Here is a 25,870-nt window from a genome sequence, read left to right on the forward strand (position 1 = left end):
CTTTTTGCATGAGACAACATTCCCAACAACTCATCCAAATTTCATCATCCATACTGTTATTTGGATGGCCATGTAAAATAGATTTTCTATTCATATCCTATATCACTCTACCAGATCATCTAATTATATCATTCATATATATTTTATTAATATTTTACAATCAACTCCTCTTATGTTATTATTGTTCTATCCTTTTATGATTGGATGTTAAGATATGTAGGGAGAAGAGTGAACATCCATATTTGAAGTTTTTCTTCAATATGGATGATGCTCTATTTTCATATGATGAGATAGATGACCTGTTTGAACCTATTTTTTTCCATATCATCTGTATTCTTCAAAATAGATAATAGGACAGAAGATATGCTAGGTTTGCTCAAAATTTCCTTTGAGAGGGTGGCAAGACAACCAACTGCAAAAAAACCATGGTTGATATTGATAACCCTCTAAATGTCACGTCGAATATCATGATCATTAGCAGAGATTATTTTTAAAAATACTAGAGAGCATTGCGATATATATTCAAATTTTAAACTAAAAATATATATTTTAAAAATAATATATACAAATAAAAAAAATCCTGCCACAGTTTGCCACCACCAAGGCCCCAACTGACGGCTTTGACGCCCCCTCCCAAAAGTCCATCGCGATTCGCCCAACCCCTCGCACGCAGCCGGCACTTCTCCTTTCCTTCCTTCCCCAAGCAGCAGCGGCAACTCCCGCACGGCGCGGCGCGGCCCGGCTCACGGCGGAAAAAATTAAAGCGGGGCACGAGGAAAAAGGCGGCCACGCACCGCACGACGGGGCGGGCACGAACTCCCACTCCCCCGCTCCCCCCTCCTCGGCCGATCCGCCTCCCAGATCCGGTATGCCGCGGCGGCGCCTAGCCTAGCCTAGCCCGCCCGGAGCACGCGGAATGGGGCGGCCCAGGATGCCCGGGGCCGCCGGGATCGACCCCATCGCGGAGGAGCCACCTCATTCCTCGCCCTCCGCGGCTGCAGGTGGTGGTGGGGATGGCGGCGACCCCGCCGCGGGGCTCGCCTGCGCGATCTCCGCGGAGGCCAGCGCCGTGCTGGCCGTCATGCGCCGCAGCCTGCGCCACCCGCGCGCCGCGGCCGACGACGCCGCGGCGGACCACCCGCTCGTCTCCTCCCTCAAGGCGCTGCGCCGCCTCGTCTTCTCCCCCGCCGCCGCCGCCGCTGCGGCCTCGCCCGCGCTCCCCGCCGCCGTGCTGAGGCCCTTCCTCGACGCCGTCCGCTCCGAGGACGCCGGCGCCGCCGTCACCTCGGCCTCGCTCGCCGCGCTCCACGAGGTCATGGCGCTCATGGGGCCCTCCCTCCCGGGCGCCGCGCTGCGGGAGGTCGTGGACGCCGTCGCCAGCTGCCGGTTCGAGGCCGGGGCCGAGGCCGCCGCCGAGGAGGCCGTGCTGATGCGGATGCTGCAGGCTCTGCTCGCCTGCCTGCGCGCCCCTGCAGCCCCTGCCCTCGGTGACCAGCACGTCTGCACTGCCGTCAACACGTGCTTCCGTGTTGTCCATCAGGCAGGCGCCAAGGGTGAGCTCCTGCAGCGATTCTCGCGGCACGCTATGCACGAGATCATCCGATGTGTCTTTGCCCGCCTACCACAGATAGGTAATGGCGATGGAGGTGATGGTTCCGTTAAACCAGAGGTATGGTCAATTTTACTTTGCTATTAATAGCTACTAGTCACGCCATTATCCATTACGTTTATGAACATTACAACAACAATCAGCTAATGACATTCATGGAAAGAGTAGATGCATGTGTTTCCGTTGATCTTTTGTGTTGTACCCAGTACCCATGAACTCCTCAGAGATAGACACAAGAATTTATACCTATTGTTACTTAAGCAGCCATGTTACCTGTTCAGCAATGTGCTGAACTGAATATTTGAGCTTTAGGGCTTCTTTGGAACATATGAACTTTACAGAATTTTGATAGGATTTAATTCAATTCCTCCAATCCAAAGAAGAACTTACCATTTTGGTTCAAAGTCTGGTAGAAGATAAAAAAGTTTCTTTGAAGTTTGTGTCAAACACTGGAACACTCTTTTGATGTATAAAAGCTGATACATGTGCCAAGAATTATGTTCAAATTAAATGAACCTCACTTTATGCTAATGACTATCAGTATGACATGTTTAGTAGGTTTTATAAGCAGTGGAAGTTTTCCTTTCCCCTGCATGTTGCAAAATAGAATGTGCAAATGTGTTGAATCTGATAACATTATCTGCATGTGGTTGATTTATTAGTTTATTATATTCTCTTGGAACTCAGAAAAAAAAAATCATGTTTCTTTTTCAGTGCACCAACATCTTCTGTTCAATTCATCCTCAATTGGTTTTAGCAAATATACATCATGGTTTTCAAAAAAGTGGATATGCAATGTTTTCCCAGTATTCAGTTTGGTCCCGTTCAAGCTGAGGTTATTGATGTTTTGAAACCAGTACTATGTGCATGATTGTTACTTTGATAAACATCAGCAGCTTTTTTTTTTCCAGTATTCAGTTGTTAGATTCCTTTTTCTCCATTTAAGTTTCAATTGGTTTTAGCAAATATACATCATGGTTTTCAAAAAAGTGGATATGCAATGTTTTCCCAGTATTCAGTTTGGTCCCGTTCAAGCTGAGGTTATTGATGTTTTGAAACCAGTACTATGTGCATGATTGTTACTTTGATAAACATCAGCAGCTTTTTTTTTTCCAGTATTCAGTTGTTAGATTCCTTTTTCTCCATTTAAGTTTCAATACCTCAAAACTTTGGTGCAAGTGCGGTTTGGTTTTATGTGACACACAGTGTTGTTGCTGAGGTCTGCTATGTGCATGTTTGTCCTTCGATTTTAGTCACTATTCTGCTATTGGCTTTCAACAATCCTTATTCTGTTTGAGCATGGAAAGGTTGCAAACCTACTCAGAAACAATATCTGAACAGTCTAAGTTCCCAGCAAATTATCTACATTTTTTTTTGCATGCAGCATGTGACTGATTGGAATCAGTAGATATTGAGAGGGATGTGAGGTCATAGGGATAAACCTAACTCCATAAAGAGAATTAGAGATGTTCACTACCTCACCGGAAGTACTACCTCTGTATTCCCTCTAATATATGACATTTAAGACACGCTAATTAAGCTATCTTTTTGCCTAATTAGCTTGTCCTAAACGTCATATGTTAAATAAGGAGGTAGTAGTTTTTTCTCACAATAGATTTTCTACTCTTCTCTGAAGGGACGCACTTGATGTGCACAAACAGACATGTGCATGGTGGAATGCTAAAGTACTTGACAAACCAAATTTTGTTGTTTCAACTTTGTTTTAGAACTGACTCCATATGTGAACACTAGTTTGACTCTAGACCCTGAATCCATTATATTATTCTAAAATCTGGTTGGAATAATTACTTTCTGCTGGGCTTTTTTCTTATCCCTGGTCACAAGAGGTTGTTTTAATTTATCATTGAAGACATGGTGATCCAATACCATAATCACAGGGGCCTTGAATTTATGACCAACATTTTTACAACCTCAGTGACACCACCATATGCTCAACATAAATGGTTTTGCTTGGACATTTCTGGTTATCGCATCTTTTTCTGTATCTTGCACGCTCCATTGCCAAGTCCTTTGTTGAGGCTTGTGGTGAGAAAAATAAAGTTGTAAAGGTAGCCTTTTCTAGTGTCTATCAACTGTTTTAGTAAATGCCTGTCTAGAACGTTGTCAACATTAAAGATATGTAGTGATTAAAAGTAGACAGAAAAGCCTTCAGAAAATCGTGTGTTTGGATTTATAATAAGGTGAAAAAACTGGCTAATTCTGTATTAATGAATTCATCTCAAGTTATGACCAGGTGAAATAAAAATTAGTCCTGAAAGGGTCACTAGAAGTTTGAAAAACACATATGCATTGATTTCTCTATCATGTACGTTGTGAAGCATCGCATGCATATGCTATCTTGTTTGCAACATGGCACAGCTTTACCAAGTGACTTTTGTATGCTACTTTGTGCAGATGGGTGGCATGGATAAGAACCATCCTTTTGGGATTGGACAAATGGAAAATGGCAATGGGAGCTATGCATCTGAGGCAGTTGCATCTGACGAGAATTCTGCAGATGGCAGTGGCATTGTTGTGGAGCCTTATGGGATCCCATGCATGGTGGAGATTTTTCATTTCCTCTGCTCTCTCCTCAATGTTGTTGACCAAATTGGAGTTGATGAAGATCTGCCATTGTTTGCTCTGAAGTTGATTAATTCAGCAATCGAACTTGGTGGTTCTTCAATTCGGAAGCATCCAAGACTGCTGTCATTAGTGCAAGATGAGCTTTTCCGAAACCTAATGCAGTTTGGGTTGTCCATGAGCCCACTTATCCTTTCAATGGTGTGCAGCATTGTGCTAAATCTTTATCATCATCTCCGGACTGAGCTCAAATTGCAGCTTGAGGCATTCTTTTCTTGTATAATCCTAAGGCTTGCACAACCCCGATTTGGAGCAACATATCATCAGCAGGAGGTTGCAATGGAAGCTCTTGTAGACTTTTGTCGACAGAAGAATTTCATGGTGGAGATGTATGCCAATCTGGACTGTGACATAACCTGCAGGAATGTGTTTGAGGAACTTGCAAATCTTCTATCAAAGAGTGCATTTCCTATTAACTGCCCATTGTCTTCCATGCACATTCTTGCTCTGGAAGGTCTGATCTCTGTGATCCAGGGAATGGCTGATCGGATTGGAAATGTGACTTCACGCCCTGAGCTCCTGCCTGTGGAACTTGATGAATACACTCCCTTCTGGACCGTTAAGTGTGAGAATTTTTTAGATCCTCAGCATTGGGTGAAGTTTGTCCGTCAAAGAAAGTATGTAAAAAGAAGACTGATGATTGGTGCTGATCACTTCAACAGAGACCCAAAGAAAGGTCTGGAATTTCTTCAAGGCACTCATTTGTTGCCTGAGAAGCTTGATCCCCAAAGTGTGGCTTGTTTTTTCCGCTACACAGCTGGTTTGGACAAGAATCTTGTAGGAGACTTTCTAGGCAATCATGATGAGTTTTGTGTTCAGGTGCTTCACGAGTTTGCTCAGACCTTTGACTTCCAGGAAATGAACCTGGATACAGCTCTGAGATTATTTTTGGAGACATTTCGCCTGCCTGGAGAATCTCAGAAGATACAGAGGGTTCTCGAGGCTTTCTCAGATAGATACTATGAGCAGTCCCCACAGGCTTTTGCTAATAAGGACACTGCTTTACTACTGGCTTACTCAATTATAATGCTGAACACTGATCAGCACAACATGCAGGTGAAGAAGAAGATGACTGAGGAGGACTTCATCAAGAACAACAGGAACATAAATGGGGGTAGTGACCTTCCACGTGAGATGCTTTCTGAACTATACCATTCCATATGCCGAAATGAGATTAAGACCACTCCAGAACAGGGCATGGGATATTTTGAAATGTCGCCCAGCCGCTGGATAGATTTAATGCGGAAGTCAAAGTCAACATCCCTGTATATAGTTGGTGATTCTCAGCCCTTTCTTGATCATGATATGTTTGCTATCATGTCTGGTCCTACTATTGCTGCCATTGCAGTGGTGTTTGATCATTCGGAACATGAAGAAGTTCTGTTGGCCTGTGTGGATGGCTTCTTGGGTGTTGCAAAGATCTCGGCATTTCATCATCTTGAAGATGTATTGGATGATCTTGTTGTTTCTCTCTGCAAATTCACCACTCTTTTGAACACCTCTTTGGTTGAGGAACCAGTTACTGCCTTTGGGGATGACCTAAAGGCCAGATTGGCAACTGAGACATTGTTTACCATAGCTAATAGATATGGGGACTACATACGTACTGGTTGGAGAAATGTCTTGGATTGCATCTTGAGGCTGCATAAGTTAGGTCTTCTTCCGGCCCGTGTTGCTAGTGATGCAGCTGATGATTCTGAAGTTTCTGCTGAAACTGTCCAAGGAAAGCCTACTCCTAGCTCAATTTCAACATCTCATATTCCAGTTATTGGTACGCCTCGGAAATCCTCTGGACTTATGGGGAGATTTAGTCAGCTGCTCTCGCTTGACAGCGAAGAACCAAGATCACAGCCAACTGAGCAGCAACTTGCTGCCCATCAGAGGACTCTACAGACGATTCAGAAATGCCGCATAGACAGTATATTTACAGAGAGCAAATTTCTGCAACCTGATTCACTATTACAACTTGCTAGGGCACTGATTTGGGCTGCAGGACGACCTCAAAAGGTTGCCAGCTCGCCAGATGATGAGGACACAGCAGTATTCTGCCTGGAACTGCTGATCGCCATTACTCTTAACAATCGAGACCGAATTGTGCTTCTCTGGCAAGGAGTTTATGAGCATATTGCCAACATAGTCCAGTCCACAGTTATGCCATGTGCTCTTGTGGAGAAAGCTATTTTTGGACTTCTGCGGATATGCCAGAGGTTATTACCATATAAAGAGAACCTTGCTGATGAGCTGCTGAGGTCATTGCAATTAGTTCTCAAGCTGGATGCGCGTGTAGCTGATGCATACTGTGAGAATATCACACAGGAGGTTGCGCGCCTTGTTAAAGCAAATGCTGGACACATAAAATCACAAATGGGCTGGAGGACTGTAGTATTACTGCTCTCCATAACAGCTCGACACCCTGATGCTTCAGAAGTAGGCTTTGAGGCTATCATGTACATCATGTCCGAGGGTGCTCACCTTTCCCTATCGAATTATGCCTTCTGCATTGAAGCATCACGGCAGTTTGCTGAATCCAGGGTTGGTCTAATTGATAGATCCATTCGTGCTCTGGATCTGATGGCTGATTCTGCCAGTAGTCTTGCCCGATGGTCACAGGAGACAAAAGGAACAGGTGAGGAAGCTGACAAGGGGTCGGAAGCAATCAGGGAGATGTGGCTCAAGCTGTTGCAAGCACTGAAGAAGTTGAGTTTGGATCAGAGAGAGGAGGTGAGAAACCACGCATTAACTTCACTTCAGCGATGCCTAACGGCAACAGAAGGGGTATGCCTCCAGAGCTCCACATGGTCACATGCTTTTGATCTCGTCATATTTGCGCTGCTTGATGACTTGCTAGAGATCAGCCAAAATCACTCGCAAAAGGACTACAGGAACATGGAAGGATCTCTTGTGCTTGCTATCAAACTAGTCGCAAAAGTCTATCTGCAACTACTGCCAGATCTTTTTGGGCTAAGCAGCTTCTGCAAGTTGTGGCTGGGCGTCCTCAGCCGGATGGAGAAGTACATCAAAATCAAGGTTCGTGGCAAGCGCAGCGACAAGCTGCAAGAACTGATCCCGGAGCTGCTCAAGAACATTCTGGTTGCGATGAAGAACAGGGGGATCCTCGCAAAGAGGAGCACCATTGGGGGTGATAGCTTGTGGGAGTTGACATGGCTTCATGCGAATAACATCTCGACGAGTTTGCAGTCTGATGTTTTCCCGAGTCAGGAGTATGAGCAGCACACCACTGCCGGCAGCCCGAGAGGACCCAACGGCGTCGAGTCCAGGGACTAGAAGAAGTTCAGGTGTTTGGCTGGTTGTTCGGTTGCAAGCATAGCTGTGTTACTATACTAGGTTGCCACTGCTTGTTTTCCTGTCCATTGAGACGTAAGGTTTTGATATTGTAATTGCATTGCATGCCCCACTGTAAGTTGATCTTTGTGTAAGTTTTGTAGTATGCGTTTGTTCTGGCGAGCTCACAGACCTTTTTACAGTCCTGTGTTCGGAATTGCTGATATTCTGTGTAAAGGGTAACCGCGACAGCAAGTTGACAAGATCTCACATTCTCACAGCTAATCTGTGGCATGCCTGTTTATGAATTTAATCTGATGTCAAAACGGTTCTTCTCTCTGATCATGAATATTTAACATCAAGGATTGGAAATGATCAAAATTTTACAGCATCGATCAATAACGGTTTCTTATAAGATCAATATTTTTATAATATTGTAAGCTTGTTAGATTTGACATAGTTGCCATAATATCATAAAAATAGTTAAAACTTTCAAAAGTTCAATTGAATATTTCCTGAAACATCAAATATTTATGACGGGAGAAAGTAACTTCATGCATTGAAGTAATGAAGTCAGAATTCAAATCTTGAACCAATAATTTACACACAAACGACCACAGCTATCTTTTATTTGAGTCGTATGGTTTTAAATACAATGGACATACAACCAGGCACCGCTGCAAACTCCTGCCGAAGCAATTCTCAAAAGGATTCAAATCCCAGTCAGTTTTCCTCAATAATCACAACAATCCCAGAAAGTATTATATGACAGGTAGAACTTCATACCTTCAAGGGTGAGTTGCACCCCCCTGGATATGATCACTCACTGGTGGGGGGTTGACCACAGGAATATCCAAGCTGCCGCCTTCTGATTCCGGGGAGACCTCCCGCACATCGGCGATCAATGCTTCCGACTGCTGGAAACTACCCCATTCCGCATCGCCAATAGGGCGTATGTCCACCCCATCAACTGCGAGCTGGACTTCAGTGTTATCATTGGAGACCAGGACTGATCTCGAGTCGCTTACACAAGCTTTGTCAACATCATCATCTGACGCATCAACGTGTTTTGTCAAGGGAGGGGAGTCGTCGGCACCGGAGCACGATTCAGTTCTCTCTTCGCATACCAGCTTTGTGCTGCTTTGCTCTCTGCATCAGTAAGTTCGTGTTTAGGCTAATCAATGTCAGAATGCAGAACTCATGACAAACAGATGCATCCAAACTTTTATATGTTATTTTTTTTTACTCAGTTCATGTAAAAGACAATAAAAATGACAAACCTCTGGACTTGTGATTGAAGAATGCCAACAAGGGATAGAAGGTCCTCTTTTTCTTTCTCAACAGCATGTAACCTTTCAGCAGCTTCCTTTATCCGAGCTGCAGCATCTGCTTCAGACACCCTTACCTTCTCATCTGCTCTGGCAATAGTTGCTTCTTGTATTACTGCTTGCTCTCTAGCTTTCCCTAGCTCCGTGCGCCACATATGAGCCTCCTGAAGTGCAGCATCTCTTTCCTTCAGCAATTGATCCTTCTCTTTGCTCAAGCTAATTACCTTTTCTTCAGATTGTCTTAGCTGTAATATCCATAAACAATTTGGAGTGTCAGAATTCAGAGCACTCAATATTCAGATAGAAAACATAAGGATCTACCTTAAGCATCGATTGTTCCATTTGTCTTTCCATTGCTTGCCTTAGGCGTTCAATCTCTGAACATAGAACTCTTCTCTGTTCATCCATCGTATGAGCTGCAGAAGCAGCAGCTTCTGCAGCCTCTGCAGTTTCTGTTAGCTTATCTGCTATTTCCTTAATTGTAGCATCCCGGGCACGAATATCCTTGGCCAAGTTCTGCAACTCCTCATCTTTCACCCGAAGAGTCTCCTGAGGAATATTAACAAGTAGAAAAATGATAAAACAATATTCAGAAATCAAATCAAGGATACCCAATCACATACCTAGCAGCACATGCATGAAAAGAATTGAAACCTACCGCGCAAAGATGTAACCATCTAAAAAATTCGGAAATCAATGTTCAAAACCACACAAATCTGTGCGTTCTACAACAACTTTCAGGCTCCCAAGAAAAGTCAAATATCAGCTATATATTACACCAGGCTTGTTCTGTACTTCTAGCATGAATTTGCTGTGAGTTTATTGAGATTTGAGAATCTATCTATCTAGGCATCTAGAAGTCTGGCCTGAGGAAACAAGTCTAATATACATCACTAATTCAGATTGACAGCAGCGATGTAAAGCTTGCAGTAATATTGCAGTTCACGATGCCATGTATGAAATCAACACGTGTGGATACTAGAGTGTAGTTTGCTTCATAGGTACAGAGGGATACCATGCAATTTAAAGCCAATAAAATACTAGTCTCGTTACAACAAATATTTGGAAGCAGCAAAGTAATGATTATCTAGAACTCAACACCCCTCTCAGTGAGTAATGCTAGAAACTTGCTTGTGGACAGAGAACCGCCGGTTACAATATGAAACAAGAACATAGATGAAAGAATCCATCTTCACTGAGAAATGAATACATACCTTCATGATAGTTAGATCATCAAGTTGACCCTCTGTAGAATTGTTTGTCCCCAACCCAAGAGCTGCCCTCATTGAAACTTTCATTGCTGCCTCTATCTCCTTGGTAGCCTCCAAAGCAGTTGCGTTGGCATTAGCAACTGCTGTAGCAACTGTGCCCAATGTAGCAGGAGAGCCATTCCCAGCCAAAGAATTTACTGCTTCTTTATGTGCTCGTAGTACTAATTGTGTTGCACTGTTTAAAATAGACAACATCAGCCCAAGATTCTCCTACTTCCACCTTTATGGAGAAAAAAAATATTCGCATTGATTGGGCGGTTCATATTGGACTATGTGTGTTTTCCGTAATGTTTAGGGCTTGTGTTATACATTCCCATAATTATATAGATACATTTATAAATGACTGAAAGCAGGCATTAATCTTTAAGTCCATATGACGCCCCTCAGCTATCAAAACTGGTCAACATACAACTTGATTCTCAATAGTGTTATTCATGATTTTGGCATCTGAATATATGTTTTTAACTTACATTTAACTAATATGTACATTTCTTGCTAGTTAGGTGCCATAAAAGTGAAAAAACATGAACTATTTATATATCAATATAATGAAAACATCATCATTGCCCTTAGGAAAGCATTTTTGCCAGATTTGATAGTTGAGGAGTGTAAATATCTGGTTTCATTTTATATATACCTGATAATTATCCCTAATCTGGAAGTATAATGACATTTGACAAGTCATGGACCAGAAAGCTTACTGCAGTGTAGAGACCCAAGCCTTTGCAGCACCAGGAGTTTCAGCACAAAGAAAGTAATCCTTTTTCTGAGGAGTTCCGATGTCTATCTGAAGTCAAGGAACACTATAACTAAAGCATATACACTTCTTAAGAAGAAATTAAGCAAGTACATAGGATACAGAAACAGCAGTTCTCATACTTTGGCATCCCTCTGCAAAAAAATGAGCAGCGGTTATATACCGTTCAAATTCGAAAGACCATACCAAGAAAATATATATATAGGGGGTAATCTTACTGGAAATTAACAGGAGACAAAGTAATGGTGCTTGAAGCATCAAATAGAATGGTTCCCTTAATTGCAGTTTCATTTCTACGAATTCTGAAACAGGGACAAAAATGAATAACAAGATAATAGCAGAACTGCAGGAATCTAATTCACAAAAATTTAAAAATTCCACATACTTGTATTCCATCTTCCCTGAAGTTGGGTCTAATATTACCCATCTCTCATTCCATTTCCTCAACTGTATGGAAAAAGAAATAATAATAAAAAAGTTAAATTGCTAGAATAATTTTCAGATTTCAACAAAAACTATGCTTATAGTTTCCATTGATTGCATTTTATTTGAACAAAAAAGGTCCTAATCGAATTACTAGGTTGTATTTGCTTGGTCAGTAGCGAGTACATGCACGCAGCACAGCAATATATGAATGGCAGGCACCCAATGAATTGCATTTAAGTCAAGAAAAGATCCTTGTAGCATTGGGATAAGATTCACCTGGCTTCCCCCTTTCTCTCTACGAGACTACTTAGAGGCAAATGCCACAACACAGGTACTCGAGCGACGCCACCGACACAGGTCAATGCGATACCCCTAGCTGCCACTCACCAAATCTCATATACTACCTATTATCCAAACAAAATTATACTACAAAAAAGAAACAAACAGAAAGGCTGAGCACACATATACTCAGAACCATAATTTTCTACTTCCAAGCTCCAACCATACATCAAAGTTGCTGATATTCACACCACAATCAGAATCAAAATCGCACCTTTCAACACCAAGACCTCATTAGACCAAAGCCTAGCACAAAACGCGCCTAATAAACCCCCATAGAATCCATCATCCCACAATACGACCAGCGAGAGGTAGAGAGAACAAGAAGCACCACAATACCGTCTCAGATCGCTTCAGCAGGGGCCCCTGCAGCAGGTACCTCCCGGACCCCGACGAGAGCTGCCGCTTCACCTTCTCCAGGCAGCTCTCAGTGTCCCTCGCCCTCTGCGAACAAAAGCCCCCTCCAAAAAGTCATCACAAGAATCACCGGAAAATCAGGAGAGAGAAAAAAAAAAAGAAACTCCCAGAAACGGAAGGGCCGAGGGGCGCGGGCTCGTACCGGGGAGCTGCCGTTGGTCGCCATGGCGAGGGGCGGAGACTGACGGCGACGAGGCGGGTAGGTGGTGGAGGGGGGGCGGCGCGCGACGACCGGCCGGCCGGTGGCGGTGGCGGTGGGGGGTGGTGTCCAGTTCAGATCGGTGGAAAAAAAAAAGTTCGGTTCCGGAAATGCTTTTCCGCTACGCTGCCCGAGGCTACCCGCGAGCTGTGTTGGTCATATAGAGTGGGCCCGCCTCTGCTGCCACGGCTGTCAGTGACTGGTGGCTGCTTGGTTTGCAGGGGTACGTTTTGGACAGTGAAAGGATTATTGAAGATTGCAAAAAGAAAATCGCTCAAATGTTACTGTTAGTTTGAGACTCCTCATGATCTCTTTTAGTTTATTTTGGTTTTGACCTAGTGTATTTCATGGTCCATGGTTACGAAGCCTAGTGGGTAAGTAGGTTGGTCCACGAATTCTTTTATAGGCTAATTTAATGGGTAACCTAATAGAATATGCTACATCGGTCGATTTTAATAGGCAGTTGTCGTTCTTGCTTTTGTAGGAGCTGGATGTGGCTATCATATGCACGGAGGTGCTCTCATAGTGATGTTCGGGTAAGCGAGCTCCATCCATGTTGTCGCATACTCATTATGCTCATGTTCAATGCTTGCGATCGACAATCATGTCCACAAGCGCACTTAGACTCGTGGAGCAGGTATTAAGCTATGACATCAAGATAATATCACCTTCATTGACATACCAATGCTAGAATAGGGCTTGTTTAGCTCACTTATGACAAGATCATCAACAATAAACATGGGAGTCCATTGCTAGTTTGCTCATCTTTATTATTGTCGAGAAACACAAAACGTATAACTCGTTCAACCCACTAACCTAACTTGTCCTACATCGATTTCTACGGGTTCAATTAGTTTATTATTAAAAACCATATGAGATCATGGATATACTTAGCCACAAAAGTACATGAGTGACCACGATAGAGGGCAATTTCAAACCAAAAATTAGGAGGGAGCTATTTGTAACAAATCAATTTATAAGTGGGAAATTCAAACTAAGAGTGAAATTTGGGGTGGGGTTCTATTATTTTTCTGAAGGATTTTTAGTATTGTTTTGTACTCTTGTGTGGTTTTGCTTTTCAGTTTGGTTGTGAAACATCAAATTTTAGAGGATGTTTATTCTATTTCTATGTAAATATTTCTAGTACAGTGTTTATTCTTATTACCTTGCGATTATGATATTGTCTTCACAAAAGTTGCCCATGAGGGATAAATACGATCTGCAAGGTAATAACCCACTATGTAGTTGTGGCCATTCATTTCATAATTCACTTGCCAACCTGTCTTTCAACTAGCGTTGAAAAGAGATGGAAATGATGAAAAACATTAATCATTGTGAGATCCCGACAAACAAAAAATGCATGCCAAATCCAAAGATCTTTTGAAGCAACAATGGCTTCCAAAACTATAGTGGTGCTTGCTTGATTTTCTTTTATACATGTCTTGCCATGCTGAAGGACAATTTTTCCACTCCGAATACATGCAATCTATGGATCTTAGCATTTCAGGAAAACCTCTCTACTCTCCAAGTGCAAGTAACTAAGTAGTGTCAGCACTAGTTGGATAACACAAATTTGCGTCTCCAAAAAGCTCAACAATGGCTCTCACAAACCTTTTTAGACTCTCTATGGTGGTACTATCTGCAATTTATAGATATTCATCTTAAGTGTCGACTGCAACTCCATTGGTTATCATTCTAAGTGCAACGGTAATTTTTTGCAATGGTGATAGACCCAAAGCACCGACATCATTTCTTTTTTCGACAAAATAATTATCATGGGTTGCCACATCATTAACTATGCGCACGAAAATAGGGCGGCTCATTCTAAACATGTGCAAAAATCTGTGAATTAATATAAGGGGTGAAAATAACGGGATTCACCAAAATATTAAATTAAATTGCAAACCTTTGCCGAAATAAGACTGTGTCGTACTTAGGATGCTATGAGAAGTAGTCGTGTTGCAATATATCATGGTCGGCTTGACGATTACGACGAACACCTTAACGACCAGGAACAGAACCACCTTGCCATGGAGCATTCGACTGCTCATATTCATCTTGCGTGATTATTGCTGCAGCAATGATGATTTCATCGTCCGATGATGATGATTCATCCAATAGGAAATGTCTTAAAATGAAGCTCATTGAGTGATGGAAAAAGATAGCAAGCAATATTGGACAAACAAATAGCAATCAATATGGTGTATATATAGAGCTAAACTTTACATTGCATGAGGTAGCCATTGGACAATTTGAATGAGCTACAGAGTTGGCGGAAATGTAGCCATTGAATACACAAAAAAAATTTCTTCACTCAATTCATATATATTAATTACAAAATTAACAATTAAACATATATCCATTAATATATATCTATTTCTAATTATCATCGCAATAAATAACATCATTAAAATTTATTCGTTCAAAATATCCCTTAATAATACAAATGTAAGTTTAGTTGAAAAATAATACTAAAACATAGGAGGATGTCATATGGATGATGCAATATAGATGATTTGTTGGAGTGGAAATAGATATGAATGATAATCTTTTTTAGATGACCAAATATGAATGATCTCCTGGGGATGCTCTTAGCCATTTCTATTTTGTATTTTGCTTTTAAACTTTTCTGAATTTACATGTAAGTTCAAGATTTTATGCCCAAAACCTCAAAAACAAGAAACTAATTACAGCCACCCCAAATTGGTAAAATTCTCCACCAGACACGGCGATCCTCAGTCATCTATCATTCACCCCATAGTCGGCGGTTTGGCACAACCATCTTTCGGTCTCCGCCGCCTCTACTCCCTCCGGCCTCCTACCTTAGCCGCCACCTCTCCTTCATCCTCAAGCTCCACTACTGCCATGAGTTGTAGCCAATGCACTACCGTCCTCTTCTTCTCCACTAACCACAAGTCCGCAACCTACTCTACTCTTTCCCGATTGCTACCCCTCTTCTTGCTCTAGATCTGAGCCACTTGGTATCGGTGCCCCTCCCTCCTCCCGTTGGCTCATCGGATCTGGCCGCACAAGCTCACTCTCATGCATAATGCACATTTGGGAGACCGATGACAATGATGAAGGTGGGAACGCCTACGGCTGTTGCTGGTTTGATAGAGATGGGATGCGACAATGAGCATCAGCACGGATACTGCTACTTCGACAAAGGTGGATGTGGAGGTGGGCATAACTGTTGTTGCGGATCTTGGCTCTGGTTTTGTAGCTCCTCTAGATCCGGCTGGCCCTTGCCTCCCGGTGATGGATCAAGAGTGCTTCAGCTTCTTCATCTACCACCACCACCACTGAGTTTGCTCGTTCGATACTGACGCCATCTTGTTGCTTGCCATTGTTGTCACTCTAGGTATCTCTACCACACAATTGAATAAAAGAGGGGAGGGGACCATGCCTTCGTGTATTCTCTATCGAGAACATTTGTGCCTCGCAAAAGGCATAAGGATCCCCATGAAAACACTTGGCCTCATACCCTCTCTCCTCCATGCGGGCGTGACTCCTAGGTGACGAGCTATAATCACTCGTCATATTGGAGCACTACAAATGTTCTAATAATATGAGTGTACATACGTATAGGAAGTCTATATCCTACCATCGGGTGTAGTTACTCCATTCATGTTTAAGGTGCAGAAACATCTCCATTCATGTTGCTGCTCTCATGCAATAGAAATTATAGACACCACAAATAGTTGCATCACTCATATGCAATTTAACGGTGTCTGTAATTTCTGCAGGGTGAAAGCAGAAATATGTATGTAGGTGTTTTTGCACCTTAAACATGAGGGGAGTACCTACACCCGATATTAGTATCTATTTTTCTTATAGACACACACACACACATACACATATGTACCGTAACAACATTCATCCATTTGTTCCCCAATACCTCTCCTTTTTCCTAATCTGCATTGAGTGTGGAGTTGGAGACAACATTGAGGCGACGACAAGGCTGTCATCGTGGATGGTGAGGAGAGTGTCATTACGGGCACTGATATATGAGCCTATGGAAGAATAGTATCAGTGATTGTAATCACAATGACACAGTTGTAGGGGATCCAAGTTGGCAAAGCGGCGATGAGGTGGTGGGGATAAGATCTAGGGGACACTGCGCTGACGGCTTTATTCTCCACATGTAGATCCATGCAACCCAATATTGGCTACATCTTGTGCCTAGGGACTGCTCTAGGGTGTGGGGATTGGTGATAGAGCTCATATCGGCAGACATGTCGATGGTGCCCCGTCCCTCATCGGTGATCGAGTAAAAATGGTGGGACGCCCGAGCACTACTCTGCTGCCTAGCCATCCTCCTCCACAGATTTGTGACAACGTAGCCATGCAGGTCTAGGGGCGCTGTCGTCATGGTCACCACACCCTTATCGTTACTAGTATACTTTCTCCGAACTAGACAAGCTAGAAGCTATTGAGTAGCTACACACGAATCTCAAGACTTGTCTCGGTCATCATGGGCTCCCTTGTCATCAACCGATCCGCTCCACCCCACTGCTATTTGTCGATCTGACGCCATAGCCGCCGCTGGCACCTTGCCGTCTTGAACTAGGATGATCATATGTGTTTTTTTAATTTCTTTTGGCTCCACTTGATTTTCATTCTTCAAACAATCTCCTCTGGGAATTTTCATGAATGATTACCAACATGATGTGCCAAAAAAATTACTATCACAAAATTATTGTGGAGTCAAAAATTTTTTTACTATCATTTGATTCTCCGAGCAAACTGAAATTTTCCCCAAAAAAATTATTAAGCATTGCTGTGATTTTGTGACAACCAACATATAAAAATAAAAATTTTATTACTAGATAAATGTGGGATAGAGAACACGGAATTTAAGTTTGATACTACCTCTATCGGAAAATAAGTTTATTTTTAAGTAATCACAACATGGGAGTTTGTAAAATCAAGACATAAATGCAATGGGAATAGATAAAGTAGGGTATAATTGTATTGTATTTGATAAAGCGGAGGGTATTCTTTTTTTTTTGTTTTATTGATATATGTGACATGAGTGAAAAATAAAGTTATTTTGGTACGGAGAGAGTAGGAGAGAGTAGTAAATATTTTACGAGGTGGCGCCGGTGCAAATGAGATATGATGGTATATTATTCTTGAAGTACTAAATATTTACTGAGTACGGAACATAATGAGAATAGGGTGTAAGTAGGCTAGCCTGTGACACGCTTAATGGGAACTACAATTTATTTGACAAGCAAATACTTTAATAGAGAGAAAACATTATTGGTAGTAGGGGAAAAGAAAAAATAGGGAGTGGGATAGGGAGAAAAAGAAAAAAAAGGAAAAGGGAGGGAACATGGAACGTGAAAACGGAAAAAAGTGGAGCGCACTGTGAGACGCGCTGCACGTCGTGTAGTGCCATCGTATTTATGTTTGTGTATATATATGTATATGAAACCATTAAGCTTTTCATTATGAAATACTTAAATTTAATATCTTTTCTATTGTGTGATGTTGCAATATAAATACATCCCTCTCCGATGTGTAGGCATACATACTTTCTCCATTTTTTAATTTAACATGGTTGATTTTTAGTTTATATTTGATCGTTCGTCTTAGTCAAAAATAGATAACCATTACTTATTTTCTATGATTTGATTTATTATTAAAGATATTTTAAGCATGACAGGTCAAACTTAGATCTAAAAGTCAACGACTTTAAATAAAAAAACTCAGATGAAGTATTAATTATGGCGTATGAATCTCATGATTTTGGTCTTTTGAAAATGGAATTCAATGGTCATTAAATATCAGAAACCTGTTAATATTTCCCTCACGATTTTTTACATCTAGGTCGATTTTTTCCCTCACAGGTATTTTCTTTAAAGCACGTCAGCCTCAGTTTTCCTAACGTGTTTCCCTGACATTATAAAGTCAACAAATAAAGTGTAGGAGTCGTCCAATGGAAGGAAATTTCCTATCGTTTATCCCTGTCGGCGATCCGTCACAACATAGTTCCCCGTCGGTGACCTGCCACGAAAGATTTCTTTGGCGATGTTCCTCAATACATTTACCAATTTCCGCATCATTTGTGAATGAGTATTTCCCTGTCGGTTTTTTGCAAATCTCATGTCGTTATTTGGCCGTCAAGAAAGAGATGGATTCTAGTAGCTAGTGGCATTAACTTATATTCAGATAACTTTTCCAATCTGATTATTCTATAATATTACAAAACGGTGTCATCCCTTACACCGTGACAACTAACTTGTTTGGAGGCTAGTGCTCAGGTTTAGCGCACAACAACATCAGCTCGACCCTGGTGATCTTGACATTGGTATATAGTCATACTCCTTCTATTCCTAAATATTCCTAAATGTTTGACGTCGTTAATATTTTTATACTATTCGTCTTATTTAAAAAATTTACATAATTATTAATTATTTTTATATTATTTCATTTATTGTTAAATATACTTTTATGTTTATATAATTTTACGTATTTTAAAAAAATTAAATAAGACGAATGATCAAACGTATATAAAAAAAGTCAACGGTGTCAAACATTTAGAAACATGAGTAGTATATCTTAACACCGATCGGACTCGTTTCTAAACATTATGCTAGGAGTTGATGTAGGGTAAACTGGTACCAACACTTTAATAAAGGCTATGCATAAAAAACCTAACATATGGAATTATTTCTGAAATAGGTTTCGCCAAACTTCCCGTAATAAATAAGAGTTATGTAATCAAAAGTTCAAAGATAAACAAATCGCAGCTCGATACTGATCATCTTGACATTGGTACATAGACACCACGTACCTTCAAATTACATATCTTAACACCGACTTGAGCCACGTTCCTAAACATTATGCTAGGAGTGCTAGACATTATGCTAGGAGTGTTGATGCTAGGGTAGTTGGTACCGACGCGTTAATAAAGGCTATGCACCAAAAAGCTAGCATACTAAATTTCTTCCTTGTCCAGCCTCTTCCTTTTTCTCTGGCACCACTGGCCATGTGATGTCTCTGAGGCCTGTGGTACATCTGCTCCCCCCAAGATTCATGTTAATTTAGCCACCCAGGCAGGCATCCTCCCACATTGCCAAAGATGGCACTTATGTGTTAACATGGGGGCTTTGGCTCATGCATCATGCTGGCCCCCTCACTGCCTCACCAAATGATTGCTGCTTCTGTCTGGTTAATTGCTTAATTTAATTGCTAAGGTGATCATGTCCTTGAAAGGGCCGGCCGTTGTTAACTAACTAACTAGCCCTTCCTCTTTTTTTTCTTTTGGTAAGAGAATCGTTTTTTAAGAGATAATTAAGTTAAGCATTCGTACGACATGCAACCCCTTGTATCTTGCACTCACCCTATTTTCTTAACCTTAAACTTATATATGCATTGGAATCTAGGGAGCAGGATAGTCAAACCATAATAGACCCCACACATAAGTCAAAAAAGCCCGCAAAAGGAGGTGAGAAAGGGCAATGCATAAGAACCAAACAGCTACTCCTTCCGTTTACGTTTATGTTTGAAATTTTTCTTGCAATGTTTGATTATTTGTCTTATTGAAAATGCTTGTGATTTACTTTATTATAAAAAAATTTAAGCATAACTTAACATGTTTTATATTTGTATTAAATTTTTGAATAAGACGAATAGTCGAACGTTGAAAAAAAAATCAAACATATTATATTATTAAACGGAGGTAGCAGTAGATGCGATGCTTTTTACTCGTCAGTTCTCACATGCATGTCCTCTCTCATTCGAGTATCTTCTTGCTAACATTTACTATATAACCTGTGATTAATAAATTAATATGCAAGCATGCATAGTCATTACTAGCAGTAGTACACTGCTCTTTTCCGTTACTAACATTTACTATATACTCTGGGATTAATTGATTATGCATGCATGAAGTATCATTGTGTAGTGGTGCACTAACATTACTCTCTTGCCTTCCATGCAATCATGCATCCCTCATTTTGATTGCATACCCCATTATATAGAGTCAGTTTGGGGAGCTTTAGATTCTGAGAATAAGCTGTTTGGAAGCCAACTTCTGAGAATCTGGAAAAACTCCTAAACTCAGTTTCTCCGGCTTCTGGCTTCTTAGTTTATTTTCCAGAAGTTGTAACTACAGATTCTCAGAAGCTGTATACCGTTTGGGACAACTTCTGACAGAAGCAGCTTTTGGGAAAAGTTGCAGCTGGGAGAAGCTCCCCAAACAGGCACATAGTCTATTTTAAGTATATTTGTGGGCTTTTATTGTTTCGCATGTATTTAAAAAAAATGGGTCCGCCTATTGCTCAAGTGACTGAAAATTTGAAAATTTTATTTGTATCAGTCGATTCATGTGCATCTTGGGATCTCCATCCAATAGCCCAAACCCAATAGCATGCACACATCTTTAAGCAAACCCGACGGATAGAAGAATTGACTGACACATTGAAAATTTTTAGGCAACTGCGTAATAGCAAAGGCGAAAAAATAATGCAACATAGACAAAGACTTAAATCTCTGGCTATATATAGACGCTATTAACCAGTACAGTCCTATTTAACCCACTATCAGCTGTTTGAAGATGTTGATTGCTAAATGTCATAGCAGGGCAATTACAACATTAAACATAGATTATTGTGTTGTGTATACCCCTCCATAAACATTTAAGATCAATTTTGTTTTACAGTTGAATTACTTGTTTTCGTTTTTTTTTCATGTGTGGATCAAATTTAATTTGATCATACGTACTTAAGGAGGGATATGTAACCCAATAATCTATGTTATTTATATAGTGCCAAAAAAAATAATTTAGTAAAAAATTTAGACCATATACAAAGGAAAAGATATATAGAACATGCCTTGTCTCTGAGATGTGCATCCTGAAGGGCTTAAACTACATCTCTCCACTATATAGACCATGCACGCATTGCAAGGCATCGCCTAGCTAGCTATAGCAGATGACAGCATCAATGCATCTTCTTCTTCTTCTCCTCGTGCTTGTGAAGGTGAGATCGATCTCACCATGCGAGATTGATCACCATTCCCAAATATCTACTAGCTAGCTTGTGTGCGCCTCCTGAATCCTGAGCTGTCGGTAGTTAGCTTAGCTTAGCTAGGAACGGCCATGGACGCCGGCGGCTCCGTCGGTGCGTTGCTGGGCCAAGAAGAAGAGGGGGAAGCCATGAACACCATGGCCGACGCGATGGTGCAGGTGGCGGCGAGGGAGTACCGGAGGGGGAACTGGACGCTGCCGGAGACGATGCTCCTGATCGAGGCCAAGAAGAGGGTGCACGACGGGAGGCGGCCGGCGGCGGACCAGGGGCTGGCGCGGTGGCGGTGGGTGGAGGACTACTGCTGGCGCCGCGGGTGCCAGCGCAGCCAGAACCAGTGCAACGACCGGTGGGATAACCTCATGCGGGACTACAAGAAGGTCCGCGCCTACGAGCTCAGCGGCGCCGGCGCCGGCGGCGGCACGGAGAGCTACTGGGTGATGGGCAGGGGGGAGCGGAAGGAGAGGGGTCTCCCGGCCAACCTCCTGCGCGAGATATATGAGGCCATGGACGAGGTCGTGGAGAGGCGGATGAGCTCCGGGGGCGGAGGCGCCGTGTTTTTGACGGCATCGTCGTCTGGCTCCGGCCTCGCCGACGTCCCCATGGCCATGCAGGCCTCTCCTCTCGCTCAACTCCTGCCCCGACCTCTTGGTACTCTCTCTCTCTCTCTGTCTCGCCATTTATGCTGTGCTGGACTTGGTCGACATTTTTACGGTTGTTTTCTTGCCTAACCAGAGACGACGAACTGCAGCTCGGGGTCGCCGGAGAGGAAGCGGCGGCGGCCGTCACTGGACAAACAACCACCAGGGGGGAGCGCCAGCACGCCACCAGCGCCAGGAAGGCAGAGCCACCAAGAACACCCCGACAGCGACTACGATCATGGCGCCGACGAGAGCTCCGACGACATCGGGGACGAAGACGACGGCCTGGGCGGGGCGATCGGGCGGTGCGCGGCGATCCTGTCGGTGGCGCTGGAGAACCGCGAGGCCTCGGAGGACCGCAGGCACAGGGAGGCGATGGCCGCGGAGGAGCGCCTCGGCCGGGCGCGCCAGGCCCGGCGCGAGGCCGGCGACCAGTGCATGGCCGGGCTCGCCGCCGCCGTGAGCCAGCTCGCCGGCTCGATGCTCGCGCTCGCCGCCAAGTGCAGGGGCCCCGCCGCGCCCAAGTGAGCTCAGCTACAGAGACCATGCATGCACGCATGCGTTGATGCATGCATGGGCGTGGCTGCTGCCTGCTCTGCTGCTCGGCGACGAGTCGTCGTCGTCGTCCGGCCGGCCGGCCGGGCTAGCTAAGCAAGGCTAGAGCTTTGCATGTGAGTGGCTAGCTAGCTGGTCTCTTCATCGAATCTGACAGGCTCTAGCTAGGGTAGCAAGCATATGCATATGCAGCTAAGCTAGCTAAAGCACGTACTCCGATCGATCCGGCTTGCCGTGTCGTGTCCTACCGTGATTAATTAGCTAGAATTGCTTTTGTTCATGTGTGTTGGATTAATACTTTGTTTTCCTTTTGTTGATCGATCTGTTCCTTAATTTAATTGTTGTGTGCACATTACCGACACTCGGTCCTGTTCTGCGATTCATTCATTCTCCTACAATTTGTTGTGGGCTTGCGGCAGCAGGTGTGATAGGGTTTATGTATATTCACTAGATAAAATGAAGTTTGGGTAGTTTCACTCTCTTTGAGAAGGGCATGAGGCTTGAACAAACATTGCGTCCTAGAACTTTTTTTATGGCACTATCCGAAACATCAATTCTATAATTTCGACTTCGATCGAGTACTATATATACTTATCCCTCCATTTCACATTATAAGACTTTCCGACTCGTCTAGATTTATATGTATGCTAATGAATCTGGACATATATATATCGATACATGGATAAATCTACGTAAATCCAGAAAATCTTATAATATGGAATGGAGGGAGTACAATTAACCATCTCATAGTAGCGTTCGAAATAGATTATTCACTAAATTATTGTTGCGGATTATCTATTTAATTATAAGAATTTAATGACTAACTTTGGACAAGTGGTTTAAATAATGCAGTACAATAAAGTTTTATGATAATCATATTGTTGAGAAGCATGGGGCAAATAATCAATGACAATAATCTGCACCTCATTTTTTTCGCTTCTGCTTATGTTTATAAGTAAATATTTAAATATTTATTCTTAAATTTGATTTTGAGGGTTTTTCACCAAAGTTTATTTTCCAGTTTTGGCTTTAAGATCGTTAAGAATACTTATATAAAAAGTTTTATTCATAATTTTTTTTCATTTGTAAATATGTCATTTGACGTTTTCTATTCACCCCACTGTATGTAGAAGGTGAAAAAAAGGCCTCCTAGGTTATTCGTTGATTCTATTCTCTCTATTTACCACCCTCATAGTCCCGCTCAGTTATCCTCTCTATCAAGCCCCCTCCCCTTATCTAGGATCTTGACATTGGTAAAACTGATAATCCCTAAACCCTCAAGGTGACTTGAAAGTCCAAGCTGAAAAATGATAATTTCGATTGAGAGATCTTGGTGGAGCATAAATCTCTAAGGAGACTTTGCAAGAAGTAAGTGATGTGCATGCCTTTCTTCTTTTTATATTGAAGAAAGGTTAGAAATTTGATTGTTACATAGGAGAAATAGTAAGTGATGTGCATCCCTTTCTTCTTCTTTTCAAGCAAGAAATATATATATGATAGATTTTTTCATGCATATAAGCACCAGGTATATATTTATTCATATTTTGTCGATCTCTTGTGATGAAATGGGCTAAACATGTTTCCACCTTAATTATCAAACAGTAAAAACATTGATTGTGGACAAGTACAGGCAGTGGCGAATCCAGAGCAAAAGTTACTGGGTCCTATACATGTCGTACACATATAATATTCTTATTTTCAACTAATAATATGATTAATACAGACAAACAATCAAACTACCTCGTGTCATGTGACCCCGGGTAGGACTACATAGGAACGCCCCTGAGTACAGTACAGGTTGAAATGTTCAGAGGGTGATCATTTGATCTTTTTTATAAAAAATAACAAATGTCATATTTACAAACGTAAAATAATTTATGAATAAAACTTTTATATATGTGTCACTAGCTAATCAAGATTGAAAAATAGATTACGACGAAAAAGATCTCTAAATCTAAGATTAAAAATTTAAATTTCGGCATATAAGCATAAGCAAAAGCGAAAAGACAAGGACGCCAGATTTACATCATGTTAAAAGACTTGCACTTTGATAGACATAAAAAAGTTAACCATTTTTGAAAAATAGGCTATTTGAACAGTAGATAACCCCTGCAAATACTTGTACAATCTTTCTGCAGTAAGATGTGTCACAGACTTTAACCTATCCCTGTGACTGCGGAGCACAGTACAGGACAACGTGCAACTGATGATATATATCTAGAGCGAAATTTGGCTTTCTGTAGCTCTGTTCTGATGAATAGAGCAATGGCCAGCAGAGGCCTGTACGTGTGTACATGATGCTAAGCAAGACGTACGTACGAAACAGTGATTCATCTTGTTTTTATTCTGTCTGTTTACAAGGCAGAGCCATGGTCACTCGGCTCTTTAAAACTGCAGCCCTTTCCCGGAGCACTGCCCCCTCTACCACTACTTTTAGACCTCTACCAGCGCGATTTTCTTCAGGAATTGAACTGGATTATGTAGCAGAAAGCCTGTGAAATTCCTGGTCAGGTAGGTTAGATCGCCTGATTGGTTCCCTCCCCCCCAAAACAAAACAGATGATCTAATCGGTAGTAAGAAGTATAGAGATTGACCATCCAATATTTTACTAGTTTTTCATGTATATATATGCTCCCATTAAGATTCATTTAGCTGCATTAATTAGAGGAGGAGGACACTTTACACCTTGCCCTATCTTGCCTGCAGCATGAATGAAAAGATTGAAAGGTATACACTCAAGAGAGAGCAGCCAAGGAAGAAGAGACCAAAAGAAGAGCCAAGTCTGGGTCTGAGAGCTAAAGAGACGGTACGCGAGAGGCGCCCTCCCAGGCCAACATGCGGGGTTTACTGCACTCGCACCGATGCGATGCAGATGCAGAGATGTTCATGCATGCACCAGCGAGAGAAGAGTGTTTTGTCCGAGTTTCGTTGCTCGGGAAGAAGCCGGACAAATTTTGCTTAGGCCCAACTTTTGGGAGATAGTTACATCAAACGTTTAATCAGATATTGGAAAAAGTTTTCGGACACGAACGAAAGATGAATTTCACGGCTAGAAACCGTGAGACGAATCTTTTAAGCCTAATTAATCCGTCATTAGCACATGTTCGTTAATGTAACATCTATGACCAATCATAGACTAATTAGGCTGAAAAGATTCGTCTCAATATTTCTTTCGTAACTATACAATTAGTTTTTTCTTCCTTCATGTTTAATGCTCTATTTAAATATCTAAAAATTCGATATAATATTTTTGAGAAAACTTTTTAAAAACTAAACGGGGCCTCAAGCACCAGAGAGCCAAGCAGCACCAGAGAGCCAAGCCAGTGACGACCGGAGAAAGCCCAGAGCAATAGCTACCTGCGCAACCG

The 25,870-nt window shown here is 42.1% G+C and overlaps 3 protein-coding genes across 3 annotated transcripts; 2 read left to right on the top strand and 1 right to left on the bottom strand.

The window, feature by feature from the left end:
* The first annotated feature begins 719 nt into the window (after window positions 1-719).
* On the top strand, window positions 720-7,871 carry LOC102705893 (ARF guanine-nucleotide exchange factor GNOM). Its single transcript, XM_006650324.3, has 2 exons — window positions 720-1,669; window positions 4,025-7,871. Exons 1-2 carry the CDS (start codon window positions 917-919, stop codon window positions 7,535-7,537), a joined length of 4,266 nt encoding a protein of 1,421 aa, XP_006650387.3. The 5' UTR covers window positions 720-916; the 3' UTR covers window positions 7,538-7,871.
* A 242-nt stretch (window positions 7,872-8,113) lies between these two features.
* Window positions 8,114-12,363, bottom strand: LOC102711056 (switch-associated protein 70-like). The gene is made up of 11 exons (XM_015835601.2): window positions 12,215-12,363; window positions 11,995-12,099; window positions 11,276-11,337; window positions 11,109-11,192; window positions 10,993-11,024; window positions 10,835-10,916; window positions 10,077-10,308; window positions 9,184-9,411; window positions 8,815-9,107; window positions 8,321-8,683; window positions 8,114-8,221 (listed from the first exon to the last, which is right to left on the bottom strand). Exons 1-10 carry the CDS (start codon window positions 12,236-12,238, stop codon window positions 8,323-8,325), a joined length of 1,503 nt encoding a protein of 500 aa, XP_015691087.1. The 5' UTR covers window positions 12,239-12,363; the 3' UTR covers window positions 8,114-8,221; window positions 8,321-8,322.
* A 9,017-nt stretch (window positions 12,364-21,380) lies between these two features.
* On the top strand, window positions 21,381-22,475 carry LOC121053827 (trihelix transcription factor ASR3-like). Its single transcript, XM_040521789.1, has 2 exons — window positions 21,381-21,957; window positions 22,042-22,475. The coding sequence occupies exons 1-2, from the start codon at window positions 21,381-21,383 to the stop codon at window positions 22,473-22,475; spliced, it is 1,011 nt and encodes a 336-aa protein (XP_040377723.1).
* Window positions 22,476-25,870: the final 3,395 nt, after the last annotated feature.

This window comes from Oryza brachyantha, chromosome 3 (genome assembly GCF_000231095.2).
Source record: "Oryza brachyantha chromosome 3, ObraRS2, whole genome shotgun sequence".
Lineage (NCBI taxonomy): Eukaryota > Viridiplantae > Streptophyta > Magnoliopsida > Poales > Poaceae > Oryza > Oryza brachyantha.

Bases quoted from the DNA above. Each gene is read 5' to 3' on its own strand.
- LOC102705893 (XM_006650324.3), top strand. From the start codon at position 917: ATGGGGCGGCCCAGGATGCCCGGGGCCGCCGGGATCGACCCCATCGCG. The intron at 1,670-4,024 runs GTATGGTCAATT...TACTTTGTGCAG, and splicing joins ATGGTTCCGTTAAACCAGAG to ATGGGTGGCATGGATAAGAA.
- LOC102711056 (XM_015835601.2), bottom strand. From the start codon at position 12,238: ATGGCGACCAACGGCAGCTCCCCG. The intron at 11,193-11,275 runs GTATGTGGAATT...TCCCTGTTTCAG, and splicing joins TCAGGGAAGATGGAATACAA to AATTCGTAGAAATGAAACTG. The intron at 10,309-10,834 runs GTAAGCTTTCTG...TATTTTAAACAG, and splicing joins GCTTGGGTCTCTACACTGCA to TGCAACACAATTAGTACTAC.
- LOC121053827 (XM_040521789.1), top strand. From the start codon at position 21,381: ATGGACGCCGGCGGCTCCGTCGGTGCGTTGCTGGGCCAAGAAGAAGAG. The intron at 21,958-22,041 runs GTACTCTCTCTC...TTGCCTAACCAG, and splicing joins ACTCCTGCCCCGACCTCTTG to AGACGACGAACTGCAGCTCG.